At 35.7% G+C, this 14,594-nt stretch overlaps 2 protein-coding genes across 3 annotated transcripts in view; one reads left to right on the forward strand and one right to left on the reverse strand.

Annotated features, from left to right (window-relative positions):
* The window catches only part of LOC118280936 (protein javelin), a 134,354-nt gene extending 132,214 nt beyond the window's left edge, over nt 1-2,140 (reverse strand). The window contains exon 1 of the mRNA XM_050701096.1: nt 1,812-2,140. Within this exon, the coding sequence (XP_050557053.1) occupies nt 1,812-1,906 (95 nt within the window). The 5' untranslated portion in view covers nt 1,907-2,140. The remainder of the gene's footprint in view (nt 1-1,811) is intronic.
* Nucleotides 1-14,594, forward strand: part of LOC118280916 (calcium uniporter protein, mitochondrial) — a 174,217-nt gene that overhangs the window by 139,435 nt on the left and 20,188 nt on the right. The gene's annotated exons all lie outside the window — the stretch shown is intronic.

Genomic DNA, 14,594 nt, shown 5'->3' on the forward strand with positions numbered 1-14,594 from the left:
TGTTTTGTTTACATCACCGAGTTATTACTGGACACATTTGCACCGTTTCACATTCCACCAGCTATATTTACGAAAGCATGATTGAAGACCAATCTGTTAATAATTTACCGTAATGAAACTTGCCACGCTAATTTGAACATTCGTGCTTAATATTTAGAGTATTTAATTGTGATTTATTGTCCAGTCTTCTATCTTAAATCTTAATACGGACGTCAAGAACGCGTAAATAGTTTCACGCTCTTTTGTTTGTGGTAGATATTTTACAACATTTGGAAATTACTATGTTGTAAGTTTCATAGATAATAAAAAATATTGCAACAATAATAAAAGTCGTAGGCATAGTTAATCAACGATTATTAGCTACTTATTTTGAAAGATATTTTATGCTTTTGATATCTACTTTGATCCATCGTGGGATTAGGTAAGAACGCTATAAAGATGATGTATTAAATAATTTTACTTTAAAGTTGTTTCGTTTCTCATTATGTTAGGCTATAATATATCAATGTTGCAAAAGCATTGTTCTTAGGAACATAAACTATTCATATGTAGTTAGAAGTTTTCAGATCAATCAATCAATATGTAATTATGTGTACATGAAATTAATTATTCATTCACGTTGTAAATGCCAAAAGATTTTGTAAACCAAATAAACGACTCGTCAAATGAATCACATGCCTGCGATTGGTTGTTAAATTATTCAATCAACCAATCAGATCTGACGTGCTTATTTTGACAGAAGATTTAAATAATTCAGATGTTGATTTTTGAAAAACAACTTTAAAGGTACTGTGTCATGGTTTAAAACTAATTAAAGATTCCAGAATCATCTTAGTTACAAAGTACTTGAAATAATTATAATGCCAATTCATCTAGTGGATGATCTTTATTATCAGGCTTGTTGGTGCAGACGTTACTGTTAACTTTCACAGTGCATCTCTTTAACAATGTAAGTATAGTGGAATAATCACTTATTATTTTTATCTGAATTGTGAATCAAATGTATCATACTGAATTCATTTCTGTAATACATTACTTACAATCTTACATAGAAAATGTTGTCTCTCTCTTTTGGGACATTAAGGGCCAGTTTCATTGCTCCCTATTATTTTAACTGGCTGAAAAGGTCATAGATATTAAATTCCATTTTCAAATTTAAATTCGTAGCTAGCCAGAAACAAGGTCTAACCAGCCATTAGTTACAGAAATATCAGTGATATTTTATGTACCTATTCTAATATAAGGTACTTTGAGAGTCATAGAAACTGCGTTATTTGTAAGATCGTCTTTTTAATTAACCACCTCCGCTGTCTATAAAAGTACCTACGACTAAAATAACTTTACAGTAATGCCAACTATCTTTTCTCCAGTTAAAAGTCTCGCGTATAATTGCTTCTTCAATTAAAACTGAATTCTTTCACTTGTTTCAAGTCTTTTAATGTAGGTATTTTTATAAACAACTATGTTTACGACTTTAGGACCGTTATATCTATGGAGTAAATAAAGTAACTATTACGGTATATATTTGTGAAGAAACTTCATGATTTTAAAGATAATATACACTTGTATTTGTTGCATAAAGTAACTTTAGGGTGATCAAATTCGATCCCAGCGCCATCTATGGAGATCAATTTTGTTAAATGAAACTATCGTATTAGATCGCATTACCGTTCCGGTAACTACCTAAGTAGCGTATTACTGGTCTCCTATCTTGCAGATAATAAATTGTCTGAAATGTTATGCTATAATTAAGCATCTACAGTACTTACATAACGAAATATATTTTTGGTTGATATAGTATGTGAACTCACCTCCGCCTCCTACTATGTGTCTTACGCCGGTCATGGGCGGGCGGGTCGCTTGCGTACGCGCCGCCGTCGCCCTCAGCGCTATGTCCCGCCCCCATCGCTACCCCATTCCACAACACACACCGTCACTGATGACACACGCCACCAACGACACCCCACACTAGAACAGTGACGATGACTTTTTTACTGAAGACTTCTTACTTTATTGTTATTAGGCTATCAAGCGCGTGGTACTGTTTGGTATGGAGAGGTTCAAGGTGGAAGGTTCAGGGTGCCGTGGTGCTTACGATAGCCCGCAACGTATTGCCCGGGCGGCTCGCGGCGCGAATGTGAAGCGTACCGTCGCATGCGCACCGCACGCGTCCAATCTACGTTATTGTTAATTAGTTTATGTTAGAAGCTTATGGCGAGTATTTAGACTTGGTTTATAAGGGATGTGTTGATATTTTTCGTGGGAATTTCCTTTTTGAGACTTAGTGTAAATTTTATTAAATTTAAATTTACAGCAGACCTGAATATCATACTTAATGATGACTGTGGAATGTAAAATATCTTAGTTTTCGGTGTATTTAAAACAATTACGCTTCTAATTTACTAAGGTCTATTAATTACGTAAAACTGAAGATATCTTAATAAATACATATAATCCAAAATTTCACCAAAACTAAACCCGCTATTATCTTCTACCTTACGTTCAGTCTTCAACGGGCTACTAATTGTTGCGCGATCCGCCTCGGAAATCGCTTCGCTCTCGTTTCTTCTAATTACACGCGCATTTGTTTTCCCGATGGAAACGTCGCATCGGAAGGAACCACTGACTGACCGCATGGTCCGCCATGGTGACTGATTAACCTTATGGGTGAAACAAGAGGCAGTAGAGCGAGACCCATACTTAATGGGTAACCAACGACCACTTACAACGGATTTGTTATACATTCAGTTCCGGAATGCTTTAACCGCTGTTGTGTTGGTGATTCTCTTTTGATTTCTAGGAACTTTTGGAATTACAATGGTTTTTGGCAGTAGTTGATATTTGTTGTTTTAAGAAAATATGTTGGGTGTTTACACAATATAGTCTTTACGTCCAGTGAAAGCATAAGCAAGATTAAAATGTAGTTACAAAGACTTGTACTCGTTTTTTATCGCAAGATATTTTATACATTTTTTAATTTACGAGCAATGTGTTAAAAGAACTGAGTGAAACTTGACTTTATTATCCGCTGACTAAGATGATCTATGATTGATCTATCGAACAGTAAATTATGTGCATCTTGCCTGCCACGATTGGAAATCTCTAGGCACATTAACGTAGATGTTCATTTAGATATAGGTGTGAGAATATTCTCATCATAAATGTTGGACTCAATGCATTAAAAGGTTATGGAAAATGTCATCTGATTGACAATCAATCTCCATTCTTTTTTTTTCTTAATAAATCTCAATTTACGTTGGTTTAAAGTGTTGCATTTATAGTGTGCAAACGTAGCTAGATTCTTTGTTCGAACAAATAGGGTTTAAGGATTTCAATTTTAAATCTAAAGTAGTGTCTGGCATTTAAGAATAGCTTTGCCTTTTAAAATAATAATATTTATGGAGCCGGATAATCCTTGTATGAACCCTATATTTGGTGACACTTGCAGGGGTGTCTATATATTTTTTTTCTTCAAACTTTGTATTTAGTGATTTTCATGTTACCATTTTCTATTTTACCTAACAGAGAATGCGTAAAGCTATAAAATATGTAAATGTTGATGGCGAATAATACGGAATACCGCACCCCACTAGGTCACACTACTAATGTGGTGTTTTGACTTTCAAATCAGAATATGAACAGGGTGCATAATATCGTAAGTTTTAAAAATAGCAACGATTATATCAGGGAATATTTTATTGTTATGACAGATGTCCTTAGTACCACTGTAGTACATAGCGAAGAATATTTGTGAAAAAGAAAAATCATATTTTGTGCATTTTAAGAGATAATAAATCAGTCACATCGTTTGCAATGACAATCACCAACAAAGTAGTGGCCCACTAGTAAATTTAAGTAAATTTTCAGATAATAAAAGTTGTGTAACATTCTATTCAGCTGAAATACCTCCAAACTTGACTTTGATTAACCGAAATTACCGAAAAATTTCTTCCTTTCACTGTTAAAGTCATACTTCATAAAACTTCAAAAGATTTACGAGTTTGTTCAACAATGCACATAAAAGGTGCGGTAGAAAGTGATGTTCCCGCGTATTGTGCGAGTCCGGGATTGGCTTTATTTCATTCGAACCTTTGTAAATTATAACCACCTTGTGTTAGGGTTGGGTGCTGTATAATGTACCTATGTGATGTTTATTTGAATTACATACATAAAGTTGTTATTTATTATGCATTATCAATAATTCGGTTTGATTTAGAGGTTTTGGGTTATTACTGAAAAACTGTAAATAAATAACCCAAACAATATTATACTTATGCTAAAAATAGAACCCTGGCTAGACGGTGACGCTACAAGCTCATCGATTATCGTGATACATTTGCATACATGTTTGGATTTAGCGAAGATATACTTAAATTCAATGTATTTATGAAGATTTTCATGCATGACATTAATGGTAATTATGTTAATGTCATCTTAATATTCATTGGACCATTTATAACAACGTTGACGTTCTACATGAAAATCATCATAAAAAGATAATTGTTAATCTGGGCGTAATAAATTACTTTTCATGTCATCACACGCAAACTACAAGAAATATCCTATAAGTAGATTGTTAAACGGATCGCAATTTTTAATTTAAACTCAGTTTGGTCGAGTTCCCGGCACGTGACGGAATGCCGGACATTTTTCATTCCCGTGAAGCGGATAAGTAAATTCCCGGGGTCCCGGGGTCGACTCGGAATGAAGTTGTAACGTTATTGAATGCACGAACATTCATTAGTCAGTCGGTGTAACAGGGAGTTTTTGACAAAGTGCGGAAAGTGGGATGATTTATGTATTTACTACGTAAATGAAAACTGTTTTCCTACAATGTTGAACACTAAGCAAAATAGTTCAAGTTTCAACATAATTCAAAATAAGTAAAGGATTCAAATTGTAAACCTGCCTTCTAAATAATAAACCACTTATAATTAAATTGGGTAACCTTATCCTGACCCTTATAGTCCCTGCTTGTAACAGGTCCCCGGAAAAGCTGTCTTGTTAAACTACTAACCGGACAATCGACAAGATAGGCTCAGTGTCGGATATTTCGCTTTAAACGAATGTCCATTGACGTCATAAACATGGCGACAGTGACGAAGGTACCTTGTCAAATTCCAGGGAATATGATAACTTGTCCCATCCCTAAAATATAAGTTACTGAGCTTTATGTACTGTGAATGTAACTTTACGGATTTAGTTTAAGACGTTTACTTAAAATTCACATAAGCCAGATTCTAGATTCTTATCCAAGATGTAATGTCAAGTTGAATGTTTTAATACAAAACACGGATTAGGCGGTTCTTGGCTTATTTATGTACGTACGTATGTTTTCGGTTGGTTTACTTATTTTGTAAAATATATTTACTTAATTATCTGTTGTGACGCTCTAAAAATGGCGGATCACAATGTTTTTTTTTGTCGTGTGGTGTCGGGGAATGGTATGAAACACCGTCATCAAAGAAGAAAAAAATCTGTAAGTAAAATCCACGCATATTTTAATATCAACAAAAATAATAAGATAATTCCGAACAGCATAAATAGAACCAGTTATTTCCAGGAATCAGAACTTATTTCCATACCCAATTATGGCTATAAGAGCTGTCAAGCAATGTACCATTGGTGTAGCTGTGTGGCATATATTTTATGATAATACTTGCTTCTACTTTCAGCTTTGTCCGCAAGTTGAAAATTATACCTCGGGTAGGTAATATAAGTAAAAATCATGTGCTTAACACTATAATCCGTATCTGTGGTAAATTGAAACCAAATTCGTTTACATGCCTTAGCGAGATTGAGTAACACACATCTATTCACACAGACTTTCGTATTTTTTTTATACATAAATGAATTCACGCCCTTTCAGCCCCGTAAGGAGGAACTGAGGTGCACATTCACAAATCACAATATACAAAGCACCCACTTTTCACCAGTGCAATAGGAAAAATTGCAGATTCTTTATTTATTAGAAAAACAGAAGAAAATCCTAATGACACTTTGCCCGACCCTTTAGGTACAATATGTGCATTTATGACATTAGTATGGAATATGGATGGATATGGAATACGGATCTGGATTACCACGCTCCCTCTCATGTATTATGGATACCGGCAGTATTAGGGCAATAATCCACACACAATACCTAACGATTACGTATTAAGCCTAAGCCTTTGTTGTTCCTAATTGATTTTGTATTAGGGAATTAATTTTATTAACACGCTCTCTCATTAGCGATTTTAATTAAACGCTTTTTGTGTGGTGTTGTGATAAACTATAGCTTTTGTTTTGCTTTTCTATAATAATATAATCAGTGTTATAGATTGTGTATTTTTGGAATAGATACCTTAAATACCGATACATAATATTTTTTTTTTTAAACTTTGCCCCACACAATGATTTTCTCCTGTGTCGAGGGTGCGTTTACAAACATACAATTTCACATACACATGACACCCAGACTCCAAACAACAATTCGTGGATCACACAAAGAGTTGCTACGTGCTGATATCGAACCCGCACACTTTACCCGGCTGCCCAGCCACCGCGCCAACCGTGCAATGCAATCAGTAAATATAAATTGCTCGAACTACGAAATATAATTAAACTGAATGTAAAAGGTACATTTCGTCTACTAACCTTTTAATGAAAGGGCGAAGTATATTAAAATGTAATATTTCAGTCCTTTGCGGTCATATTTCGAGTTTATTTGTTTTAAAACAAATCCCAAACGGTATATTGATTCGTTTTCCCAATTATTCGATTTGTACCCAAGTACTCAACATTTCTCAGTAAAACATGTTCTCTACACACAAACCTCATTAAAATACAAAGTAAAATAATAATGACTATACATATGACATATGTCGGGCATGTCATAGTCCTGGTGAATCCATAAGACATATAATTTCTGGTTGTGGTCGTTTGGCTAATGGTGAATATTTGCATAGACATAATCAGGTGGCCAAGATTATCCACCAGCAACTTGCTTTGCACTACCAACTTGTTGAGTTTGAGGTTCCATACTACAAGTATGCGCCCGATCCAGTTCTCGAAAACGGCCATATCACGTTGTACTGGGATCGATCTATCATCACTGACAGGACTATTGTAGCCAATAAACCTGATATAGTGGTGATAGACCGACAAGCGCGCCGCACGATGATAATCGATATCACCATCCCTCATGACGAGAACCTCGTGAAAGCTGAAAAAGATAAACAAATAAAATATCTTGACTTGGCTCACGAGGTTGTCGACATGTGGAATGTGGATTCGGCTATCGTTGTGCCGATAGTCGTGTCGGCCAACGGATTAATACCCAACAGCCTCGACAACCACCTTAGGAGGCTGGGGTTAGGCGGATGGATCAAGGGCCTGATGCAGAAGGCAGTACTCCTCGAAACGGCACGTATTGTGAGGAGGTTTCTGTCTTTGGAGCCCTAACCACCGGTAGCTTGGACCATGCTCCCGCTACTGGTCGGCTCCTATTTTTATATTTTTAAATGTTATTTTGTTTTTTATTTTTATAAGTAATGTTTAAAAATATAATTTTAGAGTGTTATAAATAAATATATAAAAATGACTATACAAAATACATTCATTTTGCGAACACTGGAATTGGGAGGTTCGTTTAAGTTCGGTATTGTAAGCGAGTAGTTCAGTCGAGTTACTGTATTGTCAAGTTGACAATTTATATTACAGAAACAAATAATATTAAAATTACTGGTTACTGTTTAAGTATCTGACTTAAAATAAGCGTCTACAATATTTACATAATTTGTATCGCTTGAAGTTTTTTACTTAAGTACACTTTTGGCGTTTTTGATTTAGTACGGTTTGACAAGTATATAAGTTACCGTTACTGCAAAAACCATGTTTTTAAATAATTCTCCCAATTATGTATATGGATGCATAATAAAATATACTTAAAAATACAATAATTATGTACTTTAAGGAACAGTGAGTGAAGTTCCCTTGCCCAAAGATAGGAAAAGGAGAATCCTCTGACCAGGCGGGATGATTGTGTCTGGCGGGCTTTCTGCCCAATCATTCTTGTAACATATGCGATGTAGGATTTACGACGTCATCCGTTGATTTGTCCGTCGATCGTCTATGTGCCACTTCTGTCATCTGTCACGTGACATTTATCATCTTTTTTTTGGTAGTTAGTTATGCAAAACTCGTGCTGAGTCATTTGTGTAATTCTGAATCTTTATTGTTAATCATATCTGAAAATAGCGACTGGAATAGGATAGAAATTTGTGATTAATGACGTTCCCAAAATATTGTGCTGCCTGCCATCAATAGCACGCGTGCTAATGGTTCCTGGTCTAGTAATACATGTTTAAGATATACCTACAGTTGTATTAAATCTTCTTTGTGTTGATTACAAAGAAAGACTATTACTTTTTTCTTAATGATAGATAGATAGATAGATAGATAGCTAGGTATGTTTTTTTTTTTTTTGAGGGGGAAAATCATCCAATGACTTTTCTCGCCTTGGGCGAGGCGAGAGGGAGTGTCAGACTCTTACTGACTAAAAACCACCCCGTTCCTTCTCCTGCTTTTCGAGCCGGAGCCCCGGTAAACCCGCAAGGTAGTCCGCAGCTCCGGATCAGGCATCAGCCCTATTGGGCCCCATCTGTGGTGGTCTGAGCTAGGTATGTTCCGAACTCATGGTCCATTGTAAAACATAGCAAAGTTCATGCCGAGTGCAAACTTTATTTTAATGACGGAAGAAGTTAATTATTTTTGTGGTGTGGTGTCTCAAAGTGTAATATCGCCAGAGCTACTGTATCATACGTGGATTTATGTACGGTATATTTCGTAGCTGAATTTCATTCTGTCGATAGCTTCCGTGTTCTAGATTTAGCTTATAACCGTAAACCTAATTGATTTGCTCCAGTAAATAGCAGATTTTATAGTTTTCATATAAAATGCTAATATATTGTAAGCGTCATTAACCACTCGTTTTCAATTTGTAAAGATAAATACTTTTTGTTCTTAAATACTACCCATCAGTATATTGTATACGTGAAGGCTTACCCTTCAATATTGATTAAAAGACATGATATTATGCTATGGTGATATATGAAAAATAATACCAAAGTAAGGACTCATTAATCATGAAGTAGCAAAATCCTCTTTTCTGCATCATCAACAAGTCCCATAAAACCCCATATTTTTCCGAATGATTTATTCCAATGTACTCCAACCGAGGTGGGATTGACAAATAATGATAAATGAAGTCAATTTGTACCATGAGCATGGGGGCGAGGGGGATCGGAAAGCTATTCGAGGCCTTTTCTAAGTCAGGGATTTCTTGCTGAAATGACCTTGTGTAAAGAATGGAGATAGATTAAAGTAAAGATCGATTTGTATAAGTTGATATGGGTGTCATATGGGATGAAAGGTGACGAAGAAGTAAAGACGAGGAACTAGTTTAGTTTGGTTTTTTGTGGTGATTATCTATACTAATATTATAAAGCTGAAGAGTTTGTTTGTTTGATTGTTTGTTTGTTTGAACGCGCTAATCTCCAGAACTACTGGTCCGATTTGAATAATTCTTTTTGTGTTGAATAGTGCATTTATCGAGGAAGGTTATAGGCTATAAAACATAACGCTACGATTAATAGGAACTGAGCAGAGCGGGTGAAACCGCGCGGAAGTAGCTAGTTAATTATATATCGCAAGAGTTACTCGGGCTTGCTTTAAAACAATTGATTAGTATTGACCTGCTTTCCGCAAGCGCGAAAAGACAAAAGCTGATTACGTTGCCATAAGCTGTTTCCAGGAGGGATTCTAAAAAGCGAATAAATTGCTCATTTGAGAGAGTTTTATGAAAATACGACGTCAACATGACAACAAAGGATTAACGTGTCAAATTCGTGGATATTATGTCACAACACAAATGTATGAACGCAAATCGATTTGTTAAATGGTTCTGTGGTTAGTTTGAAACGATAAATTTAATGTATCTGTCGAAACACAAAGCGAACTGAAATTAATTAATTCAGCATCATCATCAACAGTTCGCGACAGTCCACTGATTATATGCTCCCTCTTCATATGAGGGTTGGTCATCACATTGTATCACCATGCTTAGATGGGGCCCAGTAGGGCTGATGCCTGATCCAGAGCTGCGGACTACCTAGCGGGTTTACCGGGGCTCCGGCTCGAAAAGCAGGAGAAGGAACGGGGTGGTTTTTTAGTCAGTAAGAGTCTGACACTCCCTCTCGCCTTGCCCAAGGCGGGAGAAATCATAGGATGATTTTCTCCCCCCTCAAAAAAAAAAAAATCACCATGCTTAGGTACCAGTAGGTGGGCTGGAAATCATAACCATTGGCACGCGTGTCATGATGGCACGCAGCACAATATTTCAGGCACGTTTCGCCATTGATCACAATATCTTTCTTATGCCTGTCGTTATTTTCAGATATGAATAACATTAAAAATTCAGAGTTACACAAATATTTAACACAGATACCAGTTCAGCAAGAATTTTGAGTCAACAAAAAAAGAATATTTTTGTTGGTTTCATCAAAATAATATTTAACGAGCTCATCAAAAAAGAAACATTTTTTTTAAAGATGTTTGTTGTTGTTACTTAATGGTTTGCCATCTCTGTCAAAGAAGGTTTGAATTTTATCAAAGGGTGTTATTCTGTTTAATATGTGTCTCTGTTAAATTATATGGTCCCTTAATCGGCTATTGCGAAGTGTCCAATGTATTCTACTTTACTGTTAGTCACCTCACTTAACAATATTCTCATTACGGTCACAATTTTAAACATTTCAGCGATGAACATACGTACATGAGTAGCGTGTCTGATTAACCAAACAACAGCGATAATTGAAATATTCATCGCCACGATTAATTTCTGTATGCAAAACGCTAACTATGTTGTCAAACAAACATATTTATTAACACAAATTTAATGCATTGCATGTGACACGTAATTTAAATACATTTCAATTATAAAAACAGTACAATCTTAATCGTAAATCCAGAACACGTTAGAGTTTAAGAGTAAAACTAAACTGACATCTACAAAGGAAGGGTTTGTCATAATCTCCACATTTGGCATAGGGGTTGGAGATTGCAGTTTAAATAGAACGGGTTTATCCGTGAGCACTAGTAGACCGGTCTATGTTAAATATGTTATCCATTGGTCGGTGCTTACGACAGCCACGGTAAGATTAGGAAGTGGTGTCAAATCTATTCTACTCTGTTTCGATGGTATACATGTGTAATGTACATTTATAAAAGTACAATATTAATTAAAAATGTTATTAGATAAATAAAACGAAGGTTATAAAAAGTAGCGTCGCATGCAAAAGTGATATCTATAAATCAAACATTGGAGAGAAACGGCTGGACAACGTGATGATAATTAGGAAAGTGACAGGGCAATTACAACGTCTGCCCACTGCGCGGGCGTCGCTTTATGCTGCGTACGCGCATAGCTAATGAAATGGGACGCAAGTTATGGGAAAGCAGCGGGAAAGAAAAATGTGCGCAGAAAATATAGTAGGTAATCATTATTATTTTCTGACTCACTCTTTTGAGTTTTTTTTGCAGAATAAACCTTTAATATGTTTGAAAACTTTGAAAATAGAGAAAAGTATTGATTCATCATATGTCAATAAACTTAAAAAAAATTGTAATCAATACACTGAAATTATTATCAGTTGAATTTGTAACGATTAAAATAATGAGCAATAAGTAGCCGTTGTGTGAGTTAGTCTGTAAAAAATTGGAATCCATAAATGTCTTCGAATTTCACTGACTGGTTACCTACTTTCTGACATACAAAGTAAGTATCCACGCCTGTATGTGGTATATCTGCAGCTGTCTATAATAAAGTAATTAACTTATCTTAATTGCAATTACGATCTCCGCGGTGTGTGGTAATGCGTAAATCCGTCGTAATTTGCAATGTCTTAATTTAATTAATGGGTTCAATCTGTGTACAATTTGTACATACATACATTATATTGGTTTAATATACAATACCAGCTTTATTTAACTGTAAATACTATTTGTTACCTAATTGAATTTTACTGGGCGCTTAATTTAAAAGGCTAACAGGAACACGCTTGTAACTCCTCTGGCGTTGTAGATGTCTATGGGTGGCATTGACCACGGGGTTATATCTCTGATCATTCACTTTCTATCTTTTAAGAAACATAACCCTCCTTCTGGCGCAGTCGGGTAAAAATTATGCACGTTTTCATTATGGTACCATCCACAATTTACTATAATTATAAGTTTAGTGTTAGTTGTATCCTGTACTTGATTACTATGCCTATTGTTTTGCCAGTTGTTAAATAACTAAAGTAGCTTTTATCACGTAAAATTGGTAGAAAATAGGAGGCCTATACATCTTCCCTCCCCTATGGTAAAATGCATTGTTAATGTGCCATGTCGTGCGAAATATTAAAATGTTATCCTGCAAAGTAAACTGGAGTGCGTGGCATACCGACCACCTGTGGCGAGTTAATAACTTATTAAAGGGACTTGTCACTGCTTTATGGGTTACATTGTATTTAGTGGAGTTTTCATGGTGTCCTGTTTTGAAAACTCAAAGTTTAAGTAGATACAAAGTCATTGATTTATGGTAATTTAGAAATATACCATATCTTTTCGGTGAAATACGTAAAGACTGAAGTTTAATGTCACAAGAAAATGTGTGTCATATATTATCCAGCCTCCATTTAAATTACAAATTCACTACATTTCACACCGAAGTTTCATGTAACATCAGAATATTATTTCTAGATGTTCTTAACACCGCGCTCCAAACATTAGCAGATGAGTTACTTCAGAAATTAATTTTACAAATTATGCGCTTACGTAAAATGTTCTCAGTGGAAATATTATAATTACTTCTTAAAACTTAAGTAACCCGCTGTCGCTCGCAACTTAACCCACAAGTATTGTACGTCTCTTTCTAACGATTAATCTACTTGAAAGTTTAACAAAGTATTTTGTACAGTTGCGTGCAAAATTGTTCATACAAATTCACCTATTGTTTTGACAGGTTGATAGAAAGAGACAGCATATGTTTTATGAGTTGTGTTTAAGAAAATTTATCACGTTATTTTGTTAATAAATCATAACTTTTAAAACAGATTTTGTTTTCGTTGTGAGGTTATGAATACTCCTTAGTTGTGTCGTCGGAGTTCGGAGACAGACTAAAATGTTAATATTTCATAAATATTAAATTCTGACGTCACGCAACAGTTGGTTTCGTGGCTTAGGGATGGCAATTCTCATTGTGAGGTGAAAGGAGAAATAATTAATTGTTGTGCCTGTCGTTTATTTGCTTAAAAGGCCTGGTCACAACATAGGGCTTCTTCTATTGTTTTCAAGTTTATTAGAATAAATTATTGCTTTAGTAATAAATCATCCATTTTTATTTTTGTGAATTATGAAGATTGACTAACAAAATAAAATGCGGTTGTTTAATAAGACAATAATTATAAAGAAATTAATTAAGACACTAAATAAAACACTTTTGTAGACGATTGTACTTGATAAGTGGAGCGTGCAGACAATCAGGTTGCGTCCGTCTGCGTATAATGAAACAATTTACTTTACTTTAGACCACTCCGCACCATATCAGTAGTGTTATGACAAGACTGTTCTAATAAAAAAATTGTTCGTAAGTCGTAAATTTGATTTTCCTTTTGATATAATAACATACATTGCTATGCTATTTATCTTAAGAAAAGTGTAATTTATGTATTTCTCTAGTGAAGTCGTAAATTTATCTTGTCCATCTTGCTACTTGAATAATACAGTTAGATTCTTTTAGTAAAACGTTCGAAGTTATGGGTGATCCTACAGTTTTAGTCTATCTAGTACTTTTTAGATTATAGGTATAATACAGTCCCTCTGTGAGTCAAAATTTTTTGCTTTCCTTAATATATTTGCGTGGAAAAACCGGTACTATTGATTGGTGCATCCACCAGTATAGATGACTAGGTGTCATGGTTGGTTACTCAAATATTTTGTTTTAAATATTATTATTCCCAACCTTTGCTCAATTGAATAGACTAGAACTATCCTGCATAGAACTTTAGGGAACCGAGAGTAAAGTTCCCTAAGAAAAGGAGGATCCTCCGACCAGGCGAGGTGATCAGCCTGGCGGGCTTTCTGCCCAACTGTTGTTCGTTGGGATTTTCTATCCGTGTTATTTCGCATGTAAACTTCGTATGTGCGATGCAGGATATTTGTGACGTCATCCATTGATTTTGCTCGTCGATAGTCTGTGTGCGACTTCTGTCATCTGTCACTTGTTACTTGTCAATGTGTCGCCACATCACTCCCCCCCAAGACCGGAGGTCGATTCTGTTGAGACGGCTGTCGATGCTTGAGATGAGCGGTGCCAGAGCCAGTGTAGAAATTCCCTAGTTCCAATGAGTCGGAACTGTGCCGCTGAATGCCCAATGAGTCGGGTGGTGCGCGGTGCAGGGCGATACTCCAGTGAGTCGGAGTAGTGAAAGCTCGCAGTGTCCCACGGTGAGTCGGGGAATAGATGCTGCGAGGGTAGGTGCGTAGTGGCTGGCGTCTGCGTTGACGGGAGG

Source organism: Spodoptera frugiperda, chromosome 20, assembly GCF_023101765.2.
Source record: "Spodoptera frugiperda isolate SF20-4 chromosome 20, AGI-APGP_CSIRO_Sfru_2.0, whole genome shotgun sequence".
Classification (NCBI taxonomy): Eukaryota; Metazoa; Arthropoda; class Insecta; order Lepidoptera; family Noctuidae; genus Spodoptera; species Spodoptera frugiperda.